This window comes from Hypanus sabinus, chromosome 15 (genome assembly GCF_030144855.1).
Source record: "Hypanus sabinus isolate sHypSab1 chromosome 15, sHypSab1.hap1, whole genome shotgun sequence".
Lineage (NCBI taxonomy): Eukaryota > Metazoa > Chordata > Chondrichthyes > Myliobatiformes > Dasyatidae > Hypanus > Hypanus sabinus.
In genome coordinates this window covers 7112798-7138090 of record NC_082720.1, presented here as the reverse complement: position 1 = coordinate 7138090, position 25293 = coordinate 7112798, and the positions used below count along the sequence as shown (strand labels likewise).

At 42.1% G+C, this 25293-nt stretch overlaps 1 protein-coding gene across 1 annotated transcript in view; it reads left to right on the top strand.

The window, feature by feature from the left end:
- Positions 1–25293, top strand: part of LOC132405119 (serine/threonine-protein kinase 32A-like) — a 419454-nt gene that overhangs the window by 119443 nt on the left and 274718 nt on the right. The window contains exon 3 of the mRNA XM_059989823.1: positions 4427–4578. Within this exon, the coding sequence (XP_059845806.1) occupies positions 4427–4578 (152 nt within the window). The remainder of the gene's footprint in view (positions 1–4426; positions 4579–25293) is intronic.

Genomic DNA, 25293 nt, shown 5'->3' with positions numbered 1-25293 from the left:
TCTGGAATCCACCATCTGGAAGAGATGGTGGGAGCAGATCCAAACCTAAATGTTTGGGAAGCTAATTTTTGTTTTGTGGATTGAAGGCATAATGCCATTGACCAGTATTAGTTCAAATAGAATTTCTGATGCAAGGAATACACATCCATTTAATTCAAATTACACCAGGTCAGGGAAAGTGCTTGGTAGTGGTGGTGTGTTAAGAATATAAGCAAGGAGATGTGGACCATATAAAGGGGAAGAATATACAAAAATGGAAAAGGTGCTGTATTTGAATGCACAAGATGATCTTGAAGCTCAAGATCAATTTTAGAAATTGTCAGGTGTGGTGTTGTGGACATCACTGAGTTGTGGCTGAAAGAAGATCATAGTTGGAAGCTGAACATCCAAGGATACACAGTGTATCAAAAGGACACAAGATACTCTGCAGATGCGGGGAACCCAAAGCAACACTCACAAAATGTTGGAGGAACTCAGCAGGTCAAGCAGCATCTATAGAAATGAATAAACAGTCAATGTTCTGTGCAGAGACCCTTCTTCTGGACTGGGAAGAAAGGGGGAAGATGCCAGAATAAAAAGGTGGAGGAGAGCAGAAGGATGATAGCCCAGAGGGTGATATCTGATAGGAGAGGAGGGTGGACCATGGGAGAAAGGGAAGAAGGAGGGGCACCAGGGGGAGGTGATAAGCAGGTGAAAAGATGAAGTAAGTGGCCAGAGTGGGAAATAGAAGAGGAAAGGAGGAAGGAAAAATTACCAGAACAAGTAATCAATGTTCCTGCTATCAGGTTGCAGCTACCTAGATGGACTATGAGGTGTTACTCCACCATCCTGAAGGTGGCTTCATCATAGCAAAAGCGGAGGCTATCCTCTTCACCTGTCACCTTCTAGTTAGTCCTCCTTCCCCTCCCTCACCCGTTTCTTCTGCCATCTTTCTCCTTCCTTCCTAGTCTTGAAGGTTCTAAGCCTGAAATGTCGACTGTTCATTCATTTCCATAGCTTCTGCCTGACCTGGTGAGTTCCTTCAACATTTTGTGTGTTGTTTCCAAAGGACAGGCAGGTAGGCAGGGGCTTGGGGTGGCTCTGTTGGTAAAAAATGAAATCAAATCCTGACATGATTGGAACATTTAGAATCCTTGTGGGTAAAGTTAGAAAATGCAAGGGTAAAAAGATTCTAACTGGAGGCCTATACAGGCCTCCGAACAGGAGGCAGGATGTGGGGTACAAATTACAGTGGGAGATAGAAAAGACATACGAAAACAGCAGTGTTTGGATAATCATGGGGTATTTCAGTATGCGGGTCGACTGGATAATCCAGTTGGTGCTGGAGACATGATTTGTAGAATGCCTATGAGATAGTTTTTCAGAGCAGCTTGTGACTGAGCCCATTAGAGAAAAGGCAATTCTGGACTGGGTATTTTGTAATGAACCAGATCTGATTATGGCAATTAAGGTAAAGGAATTGTTACGAATAATGATCATAATATGATTGAATTCACTCTGCAGTTTGAGAGAGAGAAGATAAAACAAGATGAATCTGTATTACAATGGAGTAAAGATAATTACAAAGGCATGAGAGAGGTGCTGGCTGGTTTATTGGAAGGGGACACTAGCGGGGATGATGGCAGAAAAGCAATACTGGAGATTTTGGGAGCAATTCAGAAGGCGCAAGACAGATACATCCTGATGAAGGATTCTAAAGGGAAAGGTGAGGTAACCATGGCTGACAAGGGAAGACAAAGATAACAAAAAAGCAAGAAATGTCATATACAATTCCTGTGCCTAATAAAGTGGCCACTGGGTGCACATCCATGGTCTGCTTTTGCTGTAGCCTTTCCACTTCAAGGTTCAGAGGTGCACTTCTGCACACCACTGTTGTAACGCATTGTTATTTGAGTTGCTATTGCCTTCTTGTCAGCTTCATTCAGTCTGGCTATTCTTCCTTGCCATGGGAGGGAGGCACAAGACAGGAGATTATAGGCCAGTTAGCCTGACTTCATTGATTGGGCAGATGTTGTAGTCCACTATTAAGGATGTGGTTTTGGGGTACAAAGAGGCACATGATCAAATATGCCAAAGTTGGCATGGTTTCCTTAAGGGGAAATCTTCCCTGACAAATCTGTTGAAATTCTTTGAGAAAATACCAAGCAGCATAGACAGAGGACTGTCAGTGGATGCTGTTTACTTGGATTTTCAGAAGGCCTTTGTCTGATATGTGGCACCTTGTTATGTAAACAAGATAAGAGCCCTTGGGATGATGATGGCTGGTTCTTCACGCGATTAGGAGGGAAGAAGAGTCCTCAGGAGTGATGGCATGATCATTGCTGACTGTAGAGGTGCCCTTCTCCATCGCTGAAGAACTTTTCACCGACCCGTGTTGTGTGGGTTTATAGTGAGGATATAGTGCAGACCGATTCCACAATGGCACACCAAGTTGTGATGACTGTGGCGACCACAAGGCTGTAGGTCCAGTATTGGAGTTTGCCTTCTCCTAGACAGACTGCCTGGCGAGGCTAGTGACTCCCAACTACCTGGGTTTGGAATTGGAGTTGTCCTGCTGCTAGACTGGCTGCCAACCAAGGCTAATGAGCCCAGCCTGTCCACCCAGTTATACCACCAGACACTTGATTGCGCATGACATAGAAACAGTAAGAACAGGGATGTCACATGAAGGCATTGCTATGGGCACAGTAGTGTAGGAGAGGCCATATGTGAGTGGTGTCCTGCATGACAAGCCAAACAGTGGTTCAATGGCGGTCACTACACCTCGAAAGGAGAGGCTGTGGAAGATGCTTCGCCTTCTTAAGTGAGCAGGATGTCCAGCCCAGGACTTGCCTGTCCCCAGGAGCCCATGTATACTACTATACATACCACAGTAGAAGATTGGCTGACTGGCAGCAGGCAAAGAGTGGGAATAAAGGGGGCCTGTTCTGTTTGGCTGCCAGGGACTAGTGGTGTTCTGCAGTGTTTAATTTTGGGACCGCTTGTTTTCTCATCATGTGTCAGTTGTTTGGCTGATAGAATTGTTTGGCCAAATTTGCTGACGACACAAAGAAAGATGGAAAGGCAGGTAGATTTGAGGAAACAATGTTGTAGAAGTGCTTAGACAGATTAGGAGAATTGACAGAAAGATAGTGGTGGAAATATAGTGTCGGGAGGTGTATGGTCCTGCACTTTGGTAGAAGGGATAAAGAAGTAGATTATTTTCTAAATGGGGAGAACAATCAGAAATCAGAGGTGCAGAGGACTTCCCCAAAGGTTTATTTGCAGGTTGAGTTGGTGATAAGGAAGGTAAATGCAATGTTAGCTTTAATTTTGAGTGATATCAAAACAAGGATGTAATGCAGAGGCTTCATAAGGTATTTGTCAGACCACATTTGGAGTATTCTGAACAGCTTTGGACCCCTTCTCTAAAAAATAATATGTTGGCGTTGGAGAGGGTCCAGAGGTTTTTCATAAGAATGATCCCGGGAATGAAAAAGTTAATATATGAAGAGTATTTGATGGTTCTTGGCCTGTTCTCAATGGAGTTTAGAGGGGGAAACTCATTGAAACCTATTGAATATTGAAAGGCCTTGATAGAGCAAATGTGAGAGGATGATTCCTGTAGTGGGGAGATTCTAGGACCAGAAGGCATAGACTCAAAGTGAAGGGCATCCCTTTAGAACAGAGCTGATGAGGGTGTTGAATCTGTGGAATTCATTGCCATGGAAGGCTGTGGATGCAAATTAATTTCATATATTTAAAGTGGAGGTCGATAGGTTCTTCATTAGCAAGGTGGAAAAGGTTATGGGGAGAAGTTAAGCAAATGGGGTTGAGAGGAATAATAAGTCAGCCATGATTGAATGGTAGAGCAGACTCAGTGGACTGAATGGCCTAATTCTGCTCCTATGTCTTTTAGGATTATGGTCCAAGATTCCAAATAGGGCAATTTTCCATGCTCCTATTTCTTGAATGGGCATCCAAAATTGCCCCATTAGAATTTTTCCCTGTGTTTTCAATTTCTTGAGAGAATGTTTGACAAAATATCACTTTTCTTCCAAAATGATGAAACAAATCACAATGACATGAGTCTAAGCTCCAATGTCATTCTCAGTCCTTTTGCCTTTTGTTCTGTTTTGTCAGCAGCACACAACTATTTCATGCACCAGCTCTTTAAATTGATGATTCCAGCTAGGTTAGGTCCAGGCTGAGGAGTCTATATATCAATACTCAACCAGTTAAATATTAGTGAAGTTTGCTTTACAATCCAATTCATGCGCCTTCTAATTTTGCTTTTCAATGCCCACCCAAATATTACTAATTCATAACTTTTAGGGTTGAGAATTGGCACGTTTGTACCAGATTTTAATGCTGTCAAACAGCCCCACACAATGAACATGCATTTGATTTCTAGTGCATTTATTCAGAATGTATGTTCTTTGATTAGGTATGCATTGTACAGAAGAAAGACTCGAAGAAGATGTATGCTATGAAATACATGAACAAACAGCAGTGTGTGGAACGTAATGAAGTGCGGAATGTTTTCAAAGAGTTGAGGGTTATGCAGGGTCTGGAGCACCCCTTTCTTGTCAATTTATGGTAAGTAGTTATTACTTTAAAAATATACTTCATTGTCATCTGTAAATTTTCACTTAATTGGTGCTTGGAGCTTATGCTAATACCTATGGATAGAAAACAATGTTTTTTTAAAAAGCTTTTCTATCTCATAGGTTCTACTCCCCCTCCCCCCCCCAAACACCATTCCATATACCCTGGACATCCTGTTTAACTATTCTATCACTCTAACTGATTTCTACATATACATCTGTTATCTATCTATCTTCATTCAGTTCAACTCTGCACATCCTATCTACCCAACTCCATCCTGTAGAATCCATTTACCCATATCTCTTCGGTATGTTCTCACCACCCATCCCTATTTTATAGATTTTATCTACCTGTTGCAAATCCCATTTTCTTGCCTTCATGCTGCAGATCCTATTCAACTATCTGTATGCTGCATTACACTTTCTTCTTCCGTCCTGTGTTGAGATACAAATTATTGTCTCATATCCCCTGGGCATTCCATGGTAATGACAGATCAAACTCAGATAAATCCTGACACTAAAGTAAATTGAAGATGATGTCCTTTGAAGAGAAGTGTGCCCATAAAAATGGGGGATAAAAAGATGGGAGGCAGTGAGTTAATTAGGATCCAGCAATTTCTGAAGCAATTGACAATATCATTTTCTGAAATCAGTTAAAAATCAATTAGAAATTACTGTTTTGGTCCATGTGAAATGAAGTTGGCTTCTCACCTGAAATAATCTCATTTGTGTTTAGGCAAGAGGTATGGCATCAATTATGGGGGAGTGAGGACTCAACATTTTGAATTAATGCTGCCACTGTTAGGGAACTTTCAAAGTTTTACTTAGTGAGAAGAACTCTTACATTATTTAAATAAGAAATGATAAAATCTGAACAATATTTGCATACCAGTGACAGAACTTCTTTATTAATTGAAGCAACTTAGTGTTCCCAACATGGTATTTTTAAAAAAAGCTGCCATTTTAATATCCTTGAACTAATCTTATCTCCTTAGCCAAACATTCCTTCTGTGTTAACATTCGTTCTGTCATGCTTATTTGATTAATGAATCTGTCCCTATCTTTCCAGCCAATCCTTATGTCTGTCCATACTCAATTCTTCCTCCCATGTGCTTCCACTTTTTCAAACCAGAAATCCATCACCTTCCTCCTAAATACAGTCGGCCCTCCTTATCCGCGGATTCCGCATGCGTGGATTCAACCAACAGCGGATCAGGAAAACCCGGAAGTTCTATCCAGCACTCGTTGTTTGAGCATGTACAGACTATTTTTTCTTGTCATTATTCCCTAAACAATACAGTATAACAACTATTTACATAGCATTTACATTGTATTAGGTATTATAAGTAATCTAGAAATGACTTAAAAGTACAGGCAGTCGCCAGGTTATGAATGAGTTCCGTTCCTGTGTCTGTCTTTAAGTGGGATTTGAAGTCGGAACAGGTACACCTGGTATTATTTAGCGTTAGTTAGTCAAACGTTTTTCTTAGTATATAGTACATATTTTATCTTTCTATGCATTTAAAACACTTAAGAACCATATGTATTTCAATAATTATACCACTGCATTGCTTAGTAATAATTGTAGCTTTCATCGGGGCAGGGCCTTTCAAATGCTCCATTAAAATTGTTCCAATCGTTGACCGACTGTAGCCTAATGCTTTTCCAATGACTGATGGTGTTTCACCTCTTTTCGATCGCTTTATTACTTCCATCTTATTTTCAATCATGATCGTGATTTTCTTCGTGAACAGAAACACCGCGAATTCAGAGCTACACCGGGTCCTAATGTCCACCGCACTGAACATGTTAAATTAAATCTGGGGTTCCGCTGGGTCCTAAAGACCACCGCACTGAACATGTTAAATTAAGTCTGGGGTTCCGCTGGGTCCTAAAGACCACTGCACTGAGACAGGTTAAATAAGGGACTTGAGCATCCGCGTTTTTTGTTATCCGCGTGGGGTCTTGGAACCAATCCCCCGCGGATAAGGAGGGCCAACTGTAATATTATTTTATTCCATCTCTTTCCCAACAGTTCTCCATTTTTCTTCACCATTGCTTTACAATTCATAGAAACCATAGAAAGCCTACAGCACAAATACAGGCCCTTCAGCCCACAAAGCTGTGCTTAGCTGAGAAATTACCTAGGGTTGCCCATAGCCCTCTATGTTTCTAAGCTCTATGTACCTATCCAGGACCCTCTTAAAAGACCCTATCATATCTTCCTCCACCCCTGTCACTAGCAGCCCATTCCATGCACTCAGCACTCTCTGCATAAAAAAACTTACCCCTGACATCTCCTCTGCACCTACTTCCAAGCACCTTAAAACTGTGCCCTCTCATGCTAGCCATTTCAGCCCTGGGAAAAAGCTTCTGACCATCCACACGATCACATCATCTTATACACCTCTATCAGGTCACCTCTCATCCTCTGTCACTCCAAGGAAAAAAGGCCAAGTTCGCACAACCTTTTCTCATAAGGCATGCTCCCTAATTCAGGCAACATTCTTGTGAATCTCCTCTGCACCCTTTCTATGGTTTCTACATCCTTCCTGTAGTGAGGTGACCAGAACTGAGCACAGTACTCTGTCTGACCAGGGTTCTGTCTTACCTGCAACAGTACCTCTCGGCTCCTAAACTCAATCCCACGATTGATGAAGGCCAATTCACCATATGCTTTCTTAACCATAGAGTCAACCTGCGCAGCAGCCTTGAGTGTCCTATGGACTCAGACCCCAAGATCCCTCTGATCCTCCACACTGCCAAGGGTCTTAATATTAATACTATATTCTACCATTTGACCTACCAAAATAAACTACCTCACATGTATCTGGGTTGAACTCCATCTGCCACTTATCAGCCCATTTTTGCATCCTACCAATGTCCCGCTGTAACCTCTGACAGTCCTCCACACTATCCACAACACCTCCAGTTCAATTCCATCTCCCTCATGGCTCCCATCTTCCCTCACTTTTCAATTTTCTACTACTTTAAAGGTCCTTGTTAAATTCACTTCCTCCTCCATACAATCTTTATTACCTTTTCTAAACTATGCCTTGCTGCATTTATATACATTGAAAAATTGTTATATTAAATACAAGGTACTTCTGGAAATAATGGAGTTCATCATATGTTAGACAAATTAATTTGCTTTTGCTCAATATGTAAAAATTCCATGAAATCATCATTGAAATCGATCTCTTTGGTGTAGTGAGGACAGAAGTCCAATTGCTATATAGAGCCTATGGATATCAGAATCGGAGCTTAATATCACCAGCACGGGTCATGAAGTTTATCATCTTGTGGCAGCAGTACATTGCAATACATAGTAAGAAAACTAAAAACTACAACAATTACATATAAAAATAAATTAGTGCAAAAAGAAGGATTCATGGGTTCATTGTCTATTTAGCAACCTAATGGCAGAAGGGCAGAAGCTGTTCCTGAAATGTTGAGTGTCTTCAGGCTCTTGTATCTACTCCATGATGGTAGCAATGAGAGAGGGCATACCCTCGGTGAGGAGTGTGCTCATGATGAATGCTGCCTTTTGAAGATGTCCTCAGTGCTGGGGTGGCTAGTGCCCACTATTGAGCTGGCTGAATTTACAATTTTCTGCAGCTTTTTCTGAAACTGCAGTGACCCCTCAATAACGGATGGTGATGCAGATGACATTGAGTGCAAGGCTGTTGCTGCAACACCATTCAACCAGCTGATCTATCTCACCTAAAATTCTGCTAACAATAGTTGTTGTCAGCAAAAAGAGATTTTCTTTAGGCTCCATTGTAATTCAAGACCGACTCTCCTTGAAGTACACTGAATTATTGATGAACTTTAACATGTAATCAGGGAAAACTTAGGCTACGTCCACACTACACCAGATAAATCCGTAACTGAAGCTTTCTCTCTTCGTTTTTACCCTTCGTCCATACTAAAACGACGTTTTCGTCTCCAGAAACGTTTTCCAGGGTGGGTATTTTTGAAAATGCTGCTTGGGCAGATCAGTGTGGATGGGGTAACCAGAGAAATCTGAAAACGCTATCAGACGGCAGCACGTTATTTCATTGTTTTCTTGAACACAACCTAACAATTTCAGAACAGACGGCAACGAGACTGAAGCCAGAAGAGTTAGAAATGTACTCACTAAATACTTTGACCCATAACTTACTGAATAAATAAGTATACTCACTTTGCCCTGTTTTCTATCCTTGCTCGTATGAAGGTGGTTTACCTATTTATGCGAGTACTTCTCTGACAATAGATGTGTAACAGCCTAATGTAACATTATATGGAAATACAAGATAACACTGATGCAGACATGTTTTATACATTTAACAAGGTGCTTTATTAATGCAACAGAGTTGGTCAGTTTTTCAATGTTCGTCGACAGCCAGGTCAATCTGTCCGTGAACTCCCTGTCGGTTGCCTCTATATGCTCCAGTATTTGATTTTTTTACTTTTAAGTTCTCCTGCACGACAACACCAAGCATGTCGCTTGTTTTCAGTAATGTGTCGTGCGCATGCCCTGTAGGAGGAAATTCGCTGAAATCTCCGTTTCAATGTGGACAGAGATATTTTCAAAAATGCATAATGTGGACGCCTATCGTTTTTACGCGTAACTGGTGTTTTCAAAATTATCCGGTCTAGTGTGGATGTAGCCTTAAAGTTCTACTTGCCTGACCTCACTTAGTCACTGAAATGCAAGAGATTATTGTCCTTATTAATTGTAGAGAAAAGATAGCATGGAGTCTACAACCACATTTAAAAGTGAGGGACTTTTGGCCCAGAAATCATGCATGGCTTTTGTACTGGAACCTTCTTATCAGGGAAGAGAATAACATTATACTCATGTGAAGGAGCTACACAAAATGCTGGAAGAATTCAGCAGGTCAGGCAGCATTTATGGAAGGAAGAGGGCGGTTGATATTTTGGGTTGAGACCCTTTACTAGGACTGGAAATAAAGAGGTTAGATAGCTAGTATAAAAAGGTGGAGGAAAGGGATGGACCACGAGTTTGTGGGTGATAGATGAGAGGCAAGTGAGGCAGGAGCAAAGTGGGAAAGATGCAAGAAGCTGGGAAATGATAGGTGGAAGTGACAAAGAACTGAAGATGGATGTGACAGGAAAGTACAGTGCACCATGAAATAAAGGGAAAGAGGTGAGAGGGGAACCAGAGGGAGGAAAGTGTGGATGATAGGCAGATCCAGACTGAAGCTATAGTCATAGGCACTTGCATGGATCCCAGTTACGCTTGCCTTTTAGTTGGCTATATGGAATGCACCATTTTCCAAACCGCACCAGCAATGTTCCTCAAACTTTCTCCACTACACTGATGATAGCATTGGTGCAGCATCCATTTTGGAAGATACATTATCCACTGGCATCTTCTACAAACACACTAACTGCCACCATTCCCATCTTTTCTCACTGTACCACTTGCAAGGTTGGAATTCCCTTCTCTCAGATCCTCCGTCTATGCCATGTTTTCTTGTGATGATGCTTTCCACTCCAGGATATCTGAGGCATTTTCTACTTTCAAAAAACAGGGTTCCTCCCCACCCTAATGTTATCAATGAAGCCGTCACTCACATCTAAGATTTTCTGCACATTTGCCCTCACCCGATCCCCACAGAAGTAATGGACAGTTCCCCTTATTTTCACCTTCCACCTTGAGCCTATACATCAAACATATCATTCTCTGCAACTTGTACCTTCCATCTTCCCCTCCCTTCCTCTCTCTGCTTTCTGCAAGAATTGCTTTTTCCATTACTCCCTTGTCCATTTATCCCTCCCCGCAGATAACTCTCTAAGTACTTATCCCTGTGACTGTGCTAAATGGTATCCCTGCCCCTACACCTCTTCCCTAACCATCATTCAGGACCCTAAAGAATCCTCCCAGGTGAGGTAGCTCTTCATATGAGAACTCATTGGTATCATTCATTGCATCTGGTGGCCTTCTCTACATTGTTGAGATTTGGGGATCACTTTGTTGAGCACCTTCACTCCTGCTGAGACAGCTTGGATCATCTAGTGGCCCACCACTCTGATTCCACTTCCACACTGCCATTCTGCCCACAGCCTCCTTTACTACCAAGATGAGGTTAGTCGCTGTTTAGAGGAACTGTGCATCATATCAGATCAATTGTGAGAATGTGACAAGTGCACATGCAGTCAATCTATCTAGTGGTATAGGCCTCTACATGGGGAGGGCTCTCTCTTTTGGCATGGGTTTTCGTGTGTGCGCATTTTTCGTCTTGGCATGCCTGATTTGTAGTTCCCACACCGAGTTGCCCTGTGTGTACTACTAACATGACTCAGACTCAGGCGAGGGAAGATAGAAATTGATTTTTTTTTTGCATCTGTATTTACTTGGGAGATGGGCACAGTCTATAGAAGTGTGGCAAGGTTATGGACTGTGTATAGATTACAGAGGAGACATTTGCTGTATTGATGCAAATTAGGATGGATAAGTTCCCAGGGCCTGACAATGTGTTCCCTTGGATCTTATGGGAGGCACGTTCAGAAATTGCAGGGACCCTACAGAGATATTTAAAATGTCCTTAGCCATGGCTGAGGTGCCAGGGGATTGTAGGACAGTTAATGTTATTCCATTTTTTAAGAAAGCTCCAAGAATAAGCCAGGAAATTATAGGCCTGTGAACCAGACATCAGTTATAGATCAGTTATTGGAAGGCATCTAGAAGGACTGGATATACAAGTATTTGGAGGTGGAGTAGATCGTAAATAAGACCAAAGCTTGCAACAGGAAACTGGAAAATGGGTTGAAAATGTCAAATGGAATTTAATGCAGACAAGTATGAGGTGTTGCACTATGGGAGGACAAACCTTGGGTGGACTTGCACTCAGAATGGTAAGGCATTGAGGAGTGTGGTAGAACAGAGTGATCTGGGAAATCAGATCCATAATTCATTGAAAGCAACATCATAGGTAGATAGAGTCATAAAGGAAGGTTTTGGCACATTGCCCTTCATAGATCAAAGTATCGAGTACAGGAGTTGAGATGCTATGTTGAAGTTGTACAAGACATTGCTGAGGCCCAGTTTGGAGCATTGTGTGCAGTTTTTGTCACCAGCCTACAGGAAAGATGCAAATAAGATTGAAATAGTGCAGAGAAAGTTTACAAAGATGTTGCTGGGACTGGAGGACCTGAGCTATAGGGAAAGATTGAATAGGTTAGAATTTTATTTGCTAGAACATAAAAGACTGAGGAGAGATTTGATAGAGATATACAAAATAATGAGGGTTTTTGATAGAGTAAATGCATGCAGGCTTTTTCCACTGAGGTTGGGTGAGACTACAACTAGAGGTCTTGGTGAGTGTGGAATGAACTGCCAGCGCAAGTGGTGGATGCAGGTTTGATTTCAACATTTAACAGAAATTTGGAAAGCTATAGGGATTGGAAGGGTTAGGAGGACTGTGATCCAGGTACTAGGTTAATGGTTCGGCATGAACTACATGCGCTTAAGGGCCTGTTTCTGTGTTGCAGAGTTCTATGGCTCTGACTCCATGTTCTTTTAAATGGAGAGAGATTGAAAGGTATTGGTGTGCCACAAGTACCACGGATGCAGTCAGCAGTTAGGAGGCAAACAGCATGTTGATTTTTATTGCAAGAGGATGTAGGAGTGAGAGCTAGGATGTCCTTCTTCAGTTACAAGGTACTAGTGGGACAGCACATGGAATATGCATATATGCCCCTTTTCTCCTCAAATAAAGTAAAGATATCCTCATGACAGAGGGAGGGAAGCAAAAATTGATTCCTGGGATGGCTGATATGTCACATGAAAAGGGATTAAGGAGACAGGAATGGAGGAACAAGAGGTGATGACTTTGGATAGTTACAAATGTAATGTTTTCTTTGGTTAGTATGTCTAGAACTAGGGAGCACATTCTCAAAGTAAGGTGCTGGCTATTCAGCAAAGAGACAAGGAGTCACCCATCACCTCCAACCCCCCACAGCACAAAGTGTGCAGAATCTTTGGAAGTCACTATGTAAGGCAGCTTAGTTGCTGAGTTTAAAGACAAATGGATTGTTTTATATACATGAAGGGAATAAGATTAGTAGAAAAGAATTATGTCAAGTTTAAGGTCAAAAATGATTTTATTAAATGGTGGAGAAAGCACAAGAGTCAAATGTTGTATTTTTGATCTCTGATTTTTATGTTCCAAGACTGAATCTGACCACTTGGTCTCAATGTCGACTTTAATATGAAGATAAAGCTCCTCCATCACATGATAGACAACGGTCCCTCTGTAGCTTCACCAAATTCAGACTCTCCTATTTGGCTACTAAAACCTTCATCATGACTCTTCTGTGGTAGGTCTGATGGCAGTGTGTCTGCAGACAGGTCACACCTAGAAAAATTTCACCTCCTGGATATTAAGTCACGTTGAATAAGGTAAAAGATGGGACAAGGAATCATTTACTGATTACCACCTACTGTACCAATTTCCATTCTTCAGTAAATCAGTGCTCCTTGAAATCAAATCAAGCATGCTTGGAAGAAGTACTGGGAGCACAAAGATTTAGAAGATACTCTGGTGTAGCTGCAAGATGACAGTATTGTGCTTTGAAGGTATCAGCTCAAGATTGGCCCTGGAGCAGGTGGTGAGGGCACCAATAAGGAAGAGTACTTCTGGACTTTATACTGACCTGAAGGTCATAGGTAAAAATTTGACTATGATAGTATTAATAAGCTTGACTGTGGCAGCTTTCTTGTGAAGATGCAGTCACACAGAGAATATCCTTCACCAGACTTTGCAACACTACACAGTGTTAATTTCCAAGAGTTCAGAATAGATCTAAAACCTGAAAAATCTGTCTTCTCAGAAACAGTATGAACTTTCGGCAGACATGATGGAATTGAATATCATCATGATCAGCGACTTCATTCATTGAAGCCTGGGTAACAAATCTAGTGGAAGATATGGGAGTATGCACTAACACGAGGTGTAACTAAATACAAGGTACCAACCTAGCAAAGCTACAGCACAGAACTGTATTTGTGCTCAAGAGAAAGCAATGGTATTGATATTGATTTATTGTCACACATAAAGGTACAGTGAAAAATTGTTTGTGTGACATCCATGCATTTCATTCCATACACGAGTACACTGAGGTAGTAAAAAGAAAATCAAATGCAGAATGTAGTGTTACAGCTACTGACAAAGTGGGTGCAGGTAGACAAGTAAATTACCATCACTATGGCAGGGTAGATTAATTAGGAGATCAAAAATTCATCTTTACTGCATGGGAGGTTCGCTCAGGAGTACTGGTGAAAATAGAAGCTGTCCTTATGCCTGCTAGTATGTGCTTCCACACTTTAGTACAGACTTCAAAGGATCATGAGAGATCTGCAGTCTCACTACATATACAAAGCCTTTCCAACCCTACAAGCTAAGCCACCCCAAGACCCTGACTAACCCTAACGTAATCATGGGACAATTTACAATAACCAATCTTTGGACTGTTCGAGGAACTCAGAGCCTCCAGGGAAAACCTGTGCATTCCAGAGGGAGGACATAGAGACTCCTTACAAAACAGCGCCAGAATTGAACTCCAGACTCTGGACCACCCCAAACCGTAATAACATTGCAATAATCGCTATTCCCCTTCAGCTTATTGTCACCAACCAAAGTTATGGAAGGTAAAAATAAAACTCAAGAACACTGTAAAGTGGGACATAGACACCACTAACTTCATTAGTGTCCAGGTTAGTTTGTGCCTGGGCTACACTGCCTCAAAACATTGGTCTGAGTGTGAATGAAATAATTGGATTCCAGAAGGTATCCTGGTAGCATTTGTCATTGGACATAAGTAAAGTTGAAGTTATCAAGCATAGTAACCCATCTTTGTCCCTTCTGTCAGAAGAAATGGTTCCACTGGGCTGAGGAACTAAGCCACATGTGAAGGTCAGGAGCTGGACTTGGTTGTCAGAGACTATTTGAGACATGCTAGTGGGAGCATTTAATAGGTAGTGGGAACTTGTCTCCACTACTACCCCTAGCTATACGATGTCCAAATAACAATGAAACAAAAGGCATCAGATCCTGATGGCATACTAACTACAATGCCAACTGAGGGGAGTACAGATGAAGTTTCTTTTCATGCTTCTTAAAATATGCCGGCTTACACAGTCATAACATCATCATCCAGATCTGTTAGGATTAGCCTACACTTATCACCCCTCTCTCAGGCACCAAAAACATTGTGTCTGCTGGACTATCTCAGTCTCCACTCTATTTCAGACATTTCCTTTGTTTCCCCCCACCCCCTCCTCTCTGAACCTTAAAACATCTCTCCTGTTCTGATGACAGATGCTGAGTATCCCCAGAATTTTCTATTTCAGGTCCAGTCTCCTCATAGCTGGCACACATGGGAGAGGTTAGTGACGGTGAGAGATTTGAGACAGTCAATGCTGACAACTCAATAATCAGAATTGATGAAGGGTGACAGACTCCAAACATTGACACCAACACTGCCTGATTTGCTGAGTCTTCAACAATTACTATTATTTATTTATTGATTAAAAAAAGTGCAGAATAGGTCCTTCGAGCCACACAGTCCAACAATCCCCCGATATAACCTAGCCTTAACATGGTACAATTTACAACAACCAATTAACCTACCTCACTATAAAACCCACTGATATGGGGGGTGCTGTCATCGTCTGGCGTACTGACTTCTACTTGGCTGAGGCACAGCGACAACTCTCTGATACCTCCTCTTATTTACCCCTTGATCATGACCCCACTAAGGAGCACCAGGCCACTGTCTCCTATACCATCACCAACCTTATCAGCTCTGGGGATCTCCCATCCACTGCCACCAACCTCATAGTTCCCACACCCCGCACTTCCTGTTTCTACCTCCTACCCAAGATCCACAAACCTGCCTGTCTAGGTAGGCCCATTATCTCAGTTCGCTCCTGCCCTACCCAACACATTTCTGCATACTTTGACACTATTTTATCCCCCCTTGTTCAATCCCTTCCCATCTATGTTCGTGACACTTCTCACGCTTTGAATTTTTTCAATGATTTAAAGTTCCCTGGCCCCCACTGCCTTATTTTCACCATGGATGTCCAGTCCCTATATACCTCCATCCCCCACCAGGAAGGTCTCAAAGCTCTCCGCTTCTTATTAGATTCCAGACCTAACCAATTCCCCTCTACCACCACTCTCCTCCATCTAGCAGAATTAGTCCTTACTCTCAATAATTTCTCCTTTGGCTCCTCCCACTTCCTCCAAACCAAAGGTGGGTCCCAGTTATGCCTGTCTTTTTGTTGGCTTTATGGAACAGTCAATGTTCCAAGCTCATATGGGTATCCGATCGACGACTGCATTGGCGCTGCCTCCTGCGCGCATGCTGAGCTCGTTGACTTCATGAACTTTGCCTCCAACTTTCACCCTGCCCTCAAATTTACCTGGTCCATTTCTGACACCTCCCTCCCCTTTCTTGATCTTTCTGTCTCCATCTCTGGAGACGGCTTATTGACTGATATCTACTATAAGCCTACAGACTCTCACAGCTACCTGGACTATTCCTCTTCCCACCCTGTCTCTTGCAAAAATGCTATCCCCTTCTCACAATTCCTCAGTCTCTGTCGCATCTGCTGTCAGGATGAGGCTTTTCATTCCAGGACGAAGGAGATGTTTTCCTTTTTTAAACAAAGGGGTTTCCCTTCTTCCACCATCAACTGCTCTCAAACGCATCTCTCCCATTTCTCACACACCTGACCTCACCCCATCTGCCCACCACCCAACTTGGGATAGGGTTCCCCTTGTCCTCCCCTACCACTCCACCAGCCTCCAGGTCCAACATATAATTCTCCGTAACTTCCGCCACTTCCAATTGGATCACACTACCAAGCACATCTTTCCCTCCCCCTCCTTTCTGCTTTCCGCAGGGATCATTCTCTATGCGACTCCCTTATCCATTCGTCCCCCCACATCCCTTCCCACCGATCTCCCTCCTGGCACTTATCCTTGTAAGCAGAACAAGTGCTACACCTGCCCTTACACTTCCTTCCTCACCACCATTCAGGGCCCCAGACAGTTCTTCCAGGTGAGGTGACTCTTCACCTGTGAGTCAGCTGGTGTGGTATACTGCGTCCTGTGCTCCTGGTGTGGCCTTTTATATATTGGTGAGACCCAACGCAGACTGGGAGACTGTTTCGTTGAACACCTACACTCTGTCCACCAGAGAAAGCAGGATCTCCCAGTTGCCACACATTTTACTTCCACGTCCCATTCCCATTCTGATATGTCTATCCATGGCCTCCTCTACTGTCAAGATGAAGCCACACTCAGGTTGGAGGAACAACACCTTATATACTGGCTGGGTAGCCTCCAACCTGATGGCATGAACATTGACTTCTCTAACTTCCGTTAATGCCCCTCCTCCTCTTCTTACCCCATCCCTGATATATTTAGTTTTCCCCCCTCCTTTTCTTTTCTCTCTTTCTGCCCATCACTCTGCCTGTTCTTCATCTCCCTCTGGTGCTTCCCTCCCCCTTTCTTTCTCCCTAGGCCTCCTGTCCCATGATCCTTTCCCTTCTCCAGCTCTGTATCCCTTTTGCCAATCACCTTTCTGGCTCTCAACTTCACCCCACCCCCTCCGGTCTTCTCCTATCATTTCACATTTTCCTATCCCTCTCCTACTTTCAAATCTCCCGACAAGGGTCTCGGCCCGAAATGTCGACAGTGCTTCTCCTTGTAGATGCTGCCTTGCCTGCTGTGTTCCACCAGCATTTTATGTGTGTTGATTGAATTAACCTACCAACTGGGTCTTTGGACTGTGGGAAGAAACCAAAGCACCTGGAGGAAACCCACATGGTCACGACGAGAACATATAATCGCCTTACAGACAGCAGCGGGAATTGAACGCAGGTCGCTGATATTGTAAAGCATTGTGCTAACAACTACACTACCATCCTGCCCTGTTTTATTTCAGATTACCTGCATACACAGCTTTAAAACATTTTCAAACATAGTTGCACAGTTGATAAATTACTCTCCAGACTCCAACCTTTAAAGTGTGAGGGAGGAAGGGGAATGATACTCGGGAATACTTTGCAATGTTTAATAGCATCTTGCTACAAAAAAGATCTCATTGGTTTGATGAATGTGCTCTTTTAAAAATAATGATGAAACATCACTAAACTCAGATGTCCCAGGAGGATTGTTTTTCTTAATAACAGGCATATGGTGCCAGATTGTTAATTGTAATGGTTATGTTTGCTGTTTACTACACAAGTTCTCTGCAACCAGGGAGTTGTCCACAGCGTGCCTACCTTGGGGATTAGGAAGACAGCAGGTGATTGATTTCCTGTGTGATTTCAGTTGTGGATTTTTAATTGGAAATTATAAAGCATTACCAGCCTCATCAAATTGATCACAATGAAAATAAAACTATTTCTATTTTTTAAATTGATTATTGATTATATAATGGTAATTGAGATTATGGTTCTAAGGTTCAGTGTAAAATTTCCAGTCTAGAAATCCAGCCAGGAAGTACATCTTTATAACTGACACAACTAAATGATCAGGAACCATGACTACAATCTTATAGTGTTTATTTTTCATGTGGTGACTTCTTATTGCTTGTTTCTATCTGCCATGTGCACACAAAATAATTAAAGTATGTGTACAGGTAACCTCAATCAGCATGCAACATCCAACTAGGGACCCTCTGGTGAAACTGATGTGCAATCAAACAATGCAGGCCGTGATCACAAAGCCTGGTTCTGAGTTCTAGGACAAGCCCAGATCTGGTACAACTTAAAGGGGGTGGAGTCACAGAGTGCAGTAATGGGCTACATCACACTTTGTACTGACAAGCCCCATTTAGAGTCACTTCCTTTCATTCTCCCAATATTTCTATTAATTTCCCCAGTTTCTACTGCTCAAACTTCAAAGTAAATTTATAAAAAGTACGTATATGCTACCAAATACAACCCTGAGATGCATTTTCTTCTGGGTATTCACAATAGATATAGAGAAACACAATAGAATCAAAGAAAAATTACACAAGACAGACAAATAACCAATGTGCATGAAAAAACAAACTGAAGTTACAAAAAAAAAGTAATATTGAGAACACAAGTTGATGAGGTCTTGAATGGGACTCTATAGGTTATGGAATAGTTCAGAGTTTGAGGTGAGTGAAGTTATCCATGCTCGCTCAGGAACCTGATGGTTGAAGGACATTAACTGTTCCTGAACCCAGTGATGTGTGACCCAAGGCTCCTTTATTTCCTTCCCACTGGCAGTGTGAAGAAGAGAGCATGGCCTGGATGGTGGGGGTTCTTGATGATGGATACTACTTCCTCTGGAAGCATTCCTTGTACGTGTGCTTATTGGTGGAGGGGGGGGGGGAGTCTTTTCCTGTGATGAACTGGGCTGTTTTCACAACTTTTTGTAGGCTTGTTATATAGCCAGCCAGGATATTCTCCACAGATATCCATAAAAAGAGTGGAGAGTAGGTGTCTGTGCACCAACACACTGAGGGCAGCTTAGAGCCGATTAACTAGGAATGTGGAAATTCCACACAGACAGCACTAGAGGCTGGGATTGAACCAAGATCAGTGGTTTGTTAATTGTAATGCAAAAAAAGTAAATGCTGGAAATTCTGAGCTGATTAGGTAGTATGTACGGAGAAAAATGTAGGTTTCATGTTAATAACTTTGTCAGAATTACACCATTAATTGCAACTTGGGGATTGAGGACTGAGTTGGAGGGGAGCTCACCTCAGGCTGACTTGGCTAACATTCCACAAGGCTGACCAATGCAGACTGAAGGAACATTGTGAGCTTTTACCTCATTTGGCTACAATGAGGCAGAAGACTGGTTTAAAGGAGATGTTAGAAAGACAATTGATCTCTGAGCCACCACTGACATGATCGCCAGAACTCTCTCCATCCAAGTGAATGGGTTTGTGGGCATGGGTATGGGGCAGCACTGCTTCAGTCTGCTGCCACTGGCCTCAGATGTGAGTATCCACCCAGCTCTTCCACTGGGATTTTCCAGTGGACTACCTTTTTCCTGTGCTGATGCTGTCACAGATGCTGAGAGTCCTCCAAGCTGCACAATGGCTGCCAGCAGAAGTCCTTCTTAATGGCCACTCCTGCAAGCAAGCTGCTCTATCTTTGATATGATTGGGCTTCCTCAGCTTCATTGAAGCGACACTCCTACAAGCAAGTGTTGTGTGCTCCACCGCACAATGGAGTTGTGTCTTGCAGAAAATGCAAAGTCTTCGGAGAGTTGTCTGGGTGCACATCGAAGCTGTAAGTACAAGGTCAGAGGCAGAATATGCAGCTTATGTTTCAATGTTTGTCATTCGTGATCCCAGGATGTTGATGATCAGAGTCTTGGCAATGGAAATAGCATTGAATACAAGGGATGGTCATTGAGATGGTTATTGTCTGGCACTTGTGTTGCAGCTGTTACCTGTTATCACACCTGACCACTGTCTATTCTTCCTGTATGCAGGCAAGTGCTCTTCAGGACAATGTCCAGGACCTGTCATAGGGTCAGGAGCTGGGCAGCTACAAATACATTTAATCATCAGTTTAAACCTAGTGTTGAAGGGAAAGTCATTGAACAAACTAGCAAAGATGATTGGATCAGGGCAAGTCTGAGGGATGCCTCCAGAGATCTACAGGTCTTGAGCTAGATCATGTGCTTGCTACAACCCCGACCCTTAAGAAAACTTATCCAACAGGATTCCTTTTCAAAAAAGTTATGATGACTCCACCAAATTATATAAAGATACTTAATGTGACTGCCTACCATTTTTTAATAATACTATGAAAGGAATCAAAAATGACTTAAAATTCCCTGCCCTTCCCACTTTACTGTTGCTTTTATATTTGTTATTTCTAATTCACACAGAAGTTCTGAAAGATCAAAACCAATATTTTCATATTTATGCAGTTGCCTCTTCAAACCTGATGGTGCCGAAGGTCAGGACGAAGGGATCTGGTATCACTACATCCCATTATTTATTCATTGATATTAATTGCTTTAAATTTCTTATTCTCAATTCCCATAATTTCTGGTAGGTCGAGTCTTTATCAATTGAGATAGACGTTGAATATTTGTTTCTGCAATTCCTTATTCATTTTTATGTTTTCTCCACCCTGCTCTTAAAACACTCTCTAATTTCTCAATGTATTCTTCCAAAAGCTCTTGCCATCCATTTAACAGCTACAGTGTTTTGGTGAAATGTTCATGCATTCAAATGCATTTAAGATAATTAATGAAATTACAGAAATGTACAATTTTCTTGAGTAGAATGTCTTTTGTAATAATGAGATCACGATGCATGATGTTTACTTTGCTTCCCGCTGTTACCTGTAAGGAGTTTGTGTATTCTCTCCGTGACCACGTGGGTTTCCTCCAGATGCTCCAGTTTCCTCCCACAGTCCAAAGAGATGCTGGTCGGTAGGTTAATTGGTCATTGTAAATCGTCCCATGATTAGGCTAGGATTAAATTGGGGTTTGCTGGGTGGTGTAGATCGAAAGGCCAGCAGGGCGTGTTCCACACTGCATCTCAATAAATAATTGACTAATAGACATTCCATTTAAATTGCTGACAGTTTCAATACGTTCTAATATTTATTTTCTCATTCTGAAAGTAACCATTTCAAATAAGGTTTCAGATCGGGTGAATACATCTTTTCTACAGATTAGAAACTGTGTGGAACAAGCTGTTAGTAATACCAGCAATACCAAGATAATTAGTTCGTTCAGAAAGAGCAGGATACAGCCTGGAATAGAATTTAGTATTCTGGGCACCATTGTCAACTGGGATGAGGAATACAATTACTGCTGTGTCTGTGATAAAGTCAGCAGTGGGGAAACATTAAATTTAAGTATAGCAGAGCTCTGCCCAAGTATCCTGGAAAGTGTAGGAGGATTTTATTTAGCAATTCATTGGAAACTAAGCACCAGACCAGTTAGTGGAAAGCTTGCTCTGTGAGGTTAGCACTTGAAAGGAATAGCCACAAGAATCCACATAAACCATGCTCATTGAATGTCCTTCAGTACTTAATACTGAACTTCCACAGCTGAGTCCCACATATGTCTCTGCACACGTGCTCTGCATGCACACTCAACGTGCACATGCTCTGTGTGTACACACTGGGTGTGCACTGTGTGTACGCGTGCATATGTATTGTGAGTACGTCTGTGTACTGTGAATGCGTACTTATTTTTCTGTTCACATGCTCTGCTTCTGTCTACTGAATAAAATATACAAAATTCACCCACATACTCTTGAGTGTAAAAAGGCAATAAAATGATGGCTCATGGATCCCAATTTATATACTGTAATATTAGACTCTAGGGAGTGAGCAGTCTAGCTCCATTCTATTGGGTATATCCCACTTAAAACAACCAAGCTAAAGAAAACTTCAAAGTCAACTCTAGCCAACTGCATCTGTGTGTATTAATTTAAAAGTCTTAAACTTCTGATGATTCAAGAATCAAACATCATGGGGAGGTATTTTCTTTCCCAATGATTATTGAGCTTACTACAACTGGAGGGCATTTCAAACATGCCAGACTTGCTTTTCAGAGCAATTGTGTTATTTGATATCGAAACCAAAGCACTTTCCAACACGTCACTAACCAAACAGATGCCCATATAAAATGTAGACTTACTGTGAGATAACATTTACGTTTTATTTAAGGTTCACATACCCTGTGTTTGTCGTGTGAGAACATCAAGATCTCTCTGAACATTAGGATTTGGCTCTTAACTGTTTACACCACATTCTGCTTCCCTGTTCGGTTTCATTTTTCTCCACACTCTGCTTTATCTGCTATACTTTCTCCCATTCATTTACCGTTCGTATTGTATGGACTCTGGGTCTAGAATTCACAGAATATAAAACAGCACAGACTAAGAACAGAACTTGTGACTCACGATACCAGTGTTGAGCACCTTGCCAAATTAAATGAAATCTTCCTGCCATGATCTATATTTCTCCAGTCCCTGCACATCTGTGTAACTATCTAAAATCCTCTTATTACCTTATCTACATCCACCACCACACTGGCAGTCTGTTCCAGGCATTTCAATAGGTAAATTTAATGTCAGAAAATATGCAATATACATCCAGAAATTCTTTTTCTTTGCAACCATTGACGAAAACAGAGGAGTGCCCCAAAGAATGAATGACAGTTAAAACATTAGAACCCCAAAGCCCCCCTCCCACACACAAGTAGCAGCAGGCAGCTTATCATTATGTTAGAAAATAAATAAACTTAACCTGCACATCTCCTTTAAACCTTAACCCTCTCATTTTAAACACAGGTCCTCTAGAGGTTGACATTTCGATCCTAAGAAAAGATTATGACTGATTATCTTATCTGTTTCTCATAATTTTATAAACTTGCATCAGGTTCCCCCCCCCCCCATCAGTTACTAACACCCCAGAGGAAACAACCAAAGCTTTTCCACCCTCTCCTTATAGCTCACACCTTTAATCCAGGCAGCATCCTGTTAAAACTCTTAAGTGCTCTTTGCAAAGCCTCCAAATACTTCTAGTACTGGGAGGATCAGAATTGCACACAATATCCCAAGTGCAGCCTAACTGAAGATATAGAGGTGCAACAAGATTTCTTGCTCTTATACTCAATGCCCCATCCAATGTGGGCAAGCATTCTGCATATCATCTTTACCTATCTACTTGTGTGACCACTTTCAGGGAGGCCTGGTTTTGGATTCCAAAATCCCTTTATTTCAATGCTGTAGGCTTTTCTCTTACATTTGCCCTCCTAAAGTGCAAAAAAAAAACCATACTTGCCAAGCTAATTCATATGCACAGCTCCAGAAAGCATGGTCAGATTAATTTAAATAGGTGACCTTTACACATAGTTGTACACATATCACCTGGGTGAAATTGCATTCTTGACTCTTAGGTGGGATTTTCATTGCTACAGCACCTATTCCTGGAATAAAACACCCCAAGTTACTTTAACATTAGTTTTTCCCCATCTGAAAAATTGTATTTTGTATCTACTTACAGGACAGTTCAACATTTAGCTAAGGAAATGGAGGACTCTAGATTTTTGGGTCATTGTGCACTCTTCCAGGGATCCATACAAATGGGATAATTTGGTCTTGAACTGAGGGGGACCAATATTCTTGTAGGAAGGTTTGATTGAGAAACTCTAGGAAGTTTTAAACTAGAGTAGCAGGGGGATGGGAACTAGAGTTCCAGCACAGTTGGTGAAGTGGTTGTTGGGAAAGATGTTAAGCCTGCAAATGAAGACAGGAACAGAAAGATTGAGCATTGGTGCAAAGGTTGAGAGGTTGCACCAACTCCAACCTTCCAACCTCAGTTCACCTACTGCTGAAACAGGTCTATGGCAGATACTGCCCCTCTGACCCTACACTCATGTCTACTGCAAAGACCTTCATCAGACTATTGTTTATGACTACAGCTCTGCCCTCAATGCTATAATTTCAAGCAGATTCATCAAATGTTGGATCCTGGAAGTCAATGCCTACTTCTACACTGGATCCATGACCGCCTCGACAGTAAACCACAATCATGAGATAGGCAGCAACACCTTTACCACAATTATTGTGGTGCCCCACAAGACTGCGTCCTCAGGTCCCCAATCTATTCCCTGTACAATCATGATTGCATGGACAGATTCTGCCAGATGCTACTATTGCAGTGGGCCACTTTTCAAGTAATGATGAAATGAAGTACAGAAAGGAGATAGAGAGCTTAGTAACATGGTGCCATATCAACCATTTCAATTTCAGCAAAAAAAGGTGTCCATTGACTTTAGGAAGTGAGTCTCCTGTTTACATTACAGGTGTGAGGTTGAAAGGTTCAAGTTCCTAGATTCAGTTACCCTGTCCTTGTCTGACCACAAATACCAGAGCCAAGAAAGCTCAAACAACTCTACTCGCTCATTACCATATGTTACGTATCCCGTAACTGGCTAACTCACCAGCAAAGATAGAGAGGTCCGTTGGAGTCTGATGGCACTATTTTCGAACAGTTTTATTCATAAAGGGGGGGCACAAAAGTAAGGTTAATACAAACATTCAGAACATATACATCGGCAAAACTCAATCTAAAGCGCGGGTATAGTAATAATCATCATTAAGAAAATAATCTCGACTGTTGTCTAGGAGATAATATATTAACCGTTGGAAGTATAAAAGTCACTCAGAAGTCTGCAGGCTTCAGTCTTTTTTGGGGAATCGCTGGGTTTCACGTTTTTCAGAGAGAGTGAGGAGAAACGGGAAAAACTTGCCCAGGTCTTTGACGAAGCAACACCGTTGAATCAGGGGAGCGTTGTTTCCCTGTTATTAGTTCGAAGTCCTTCTCGGTATTATCAGCCACCCACTCCCAAGGCAGAGAAGTTACGGAGTGCATGTGGCTTTTGAATGGCTTCCAGCTATCACGGGAGCATTGAGCGATTGTGTCCTTCTGGTGCGTCTCTCTCTGGGGTACCGCCTCCTGCAGTCCCCTTTTATCTTGACTTGCAGAGTTGTAGATGTCCATCAAAGTAGGGTGATGCAATCCCCACCCCCACATTGCCCGAGGGTGTCCATATCCGTGGTAGCTGTCACGTAGCAGGGTCATGCCCTGAGCACAGGTGTCTCTAAGAGCAATGGCCAAAACTGTTGCGTTGTCTCTCATTTGCCTGGGTCCGAGACC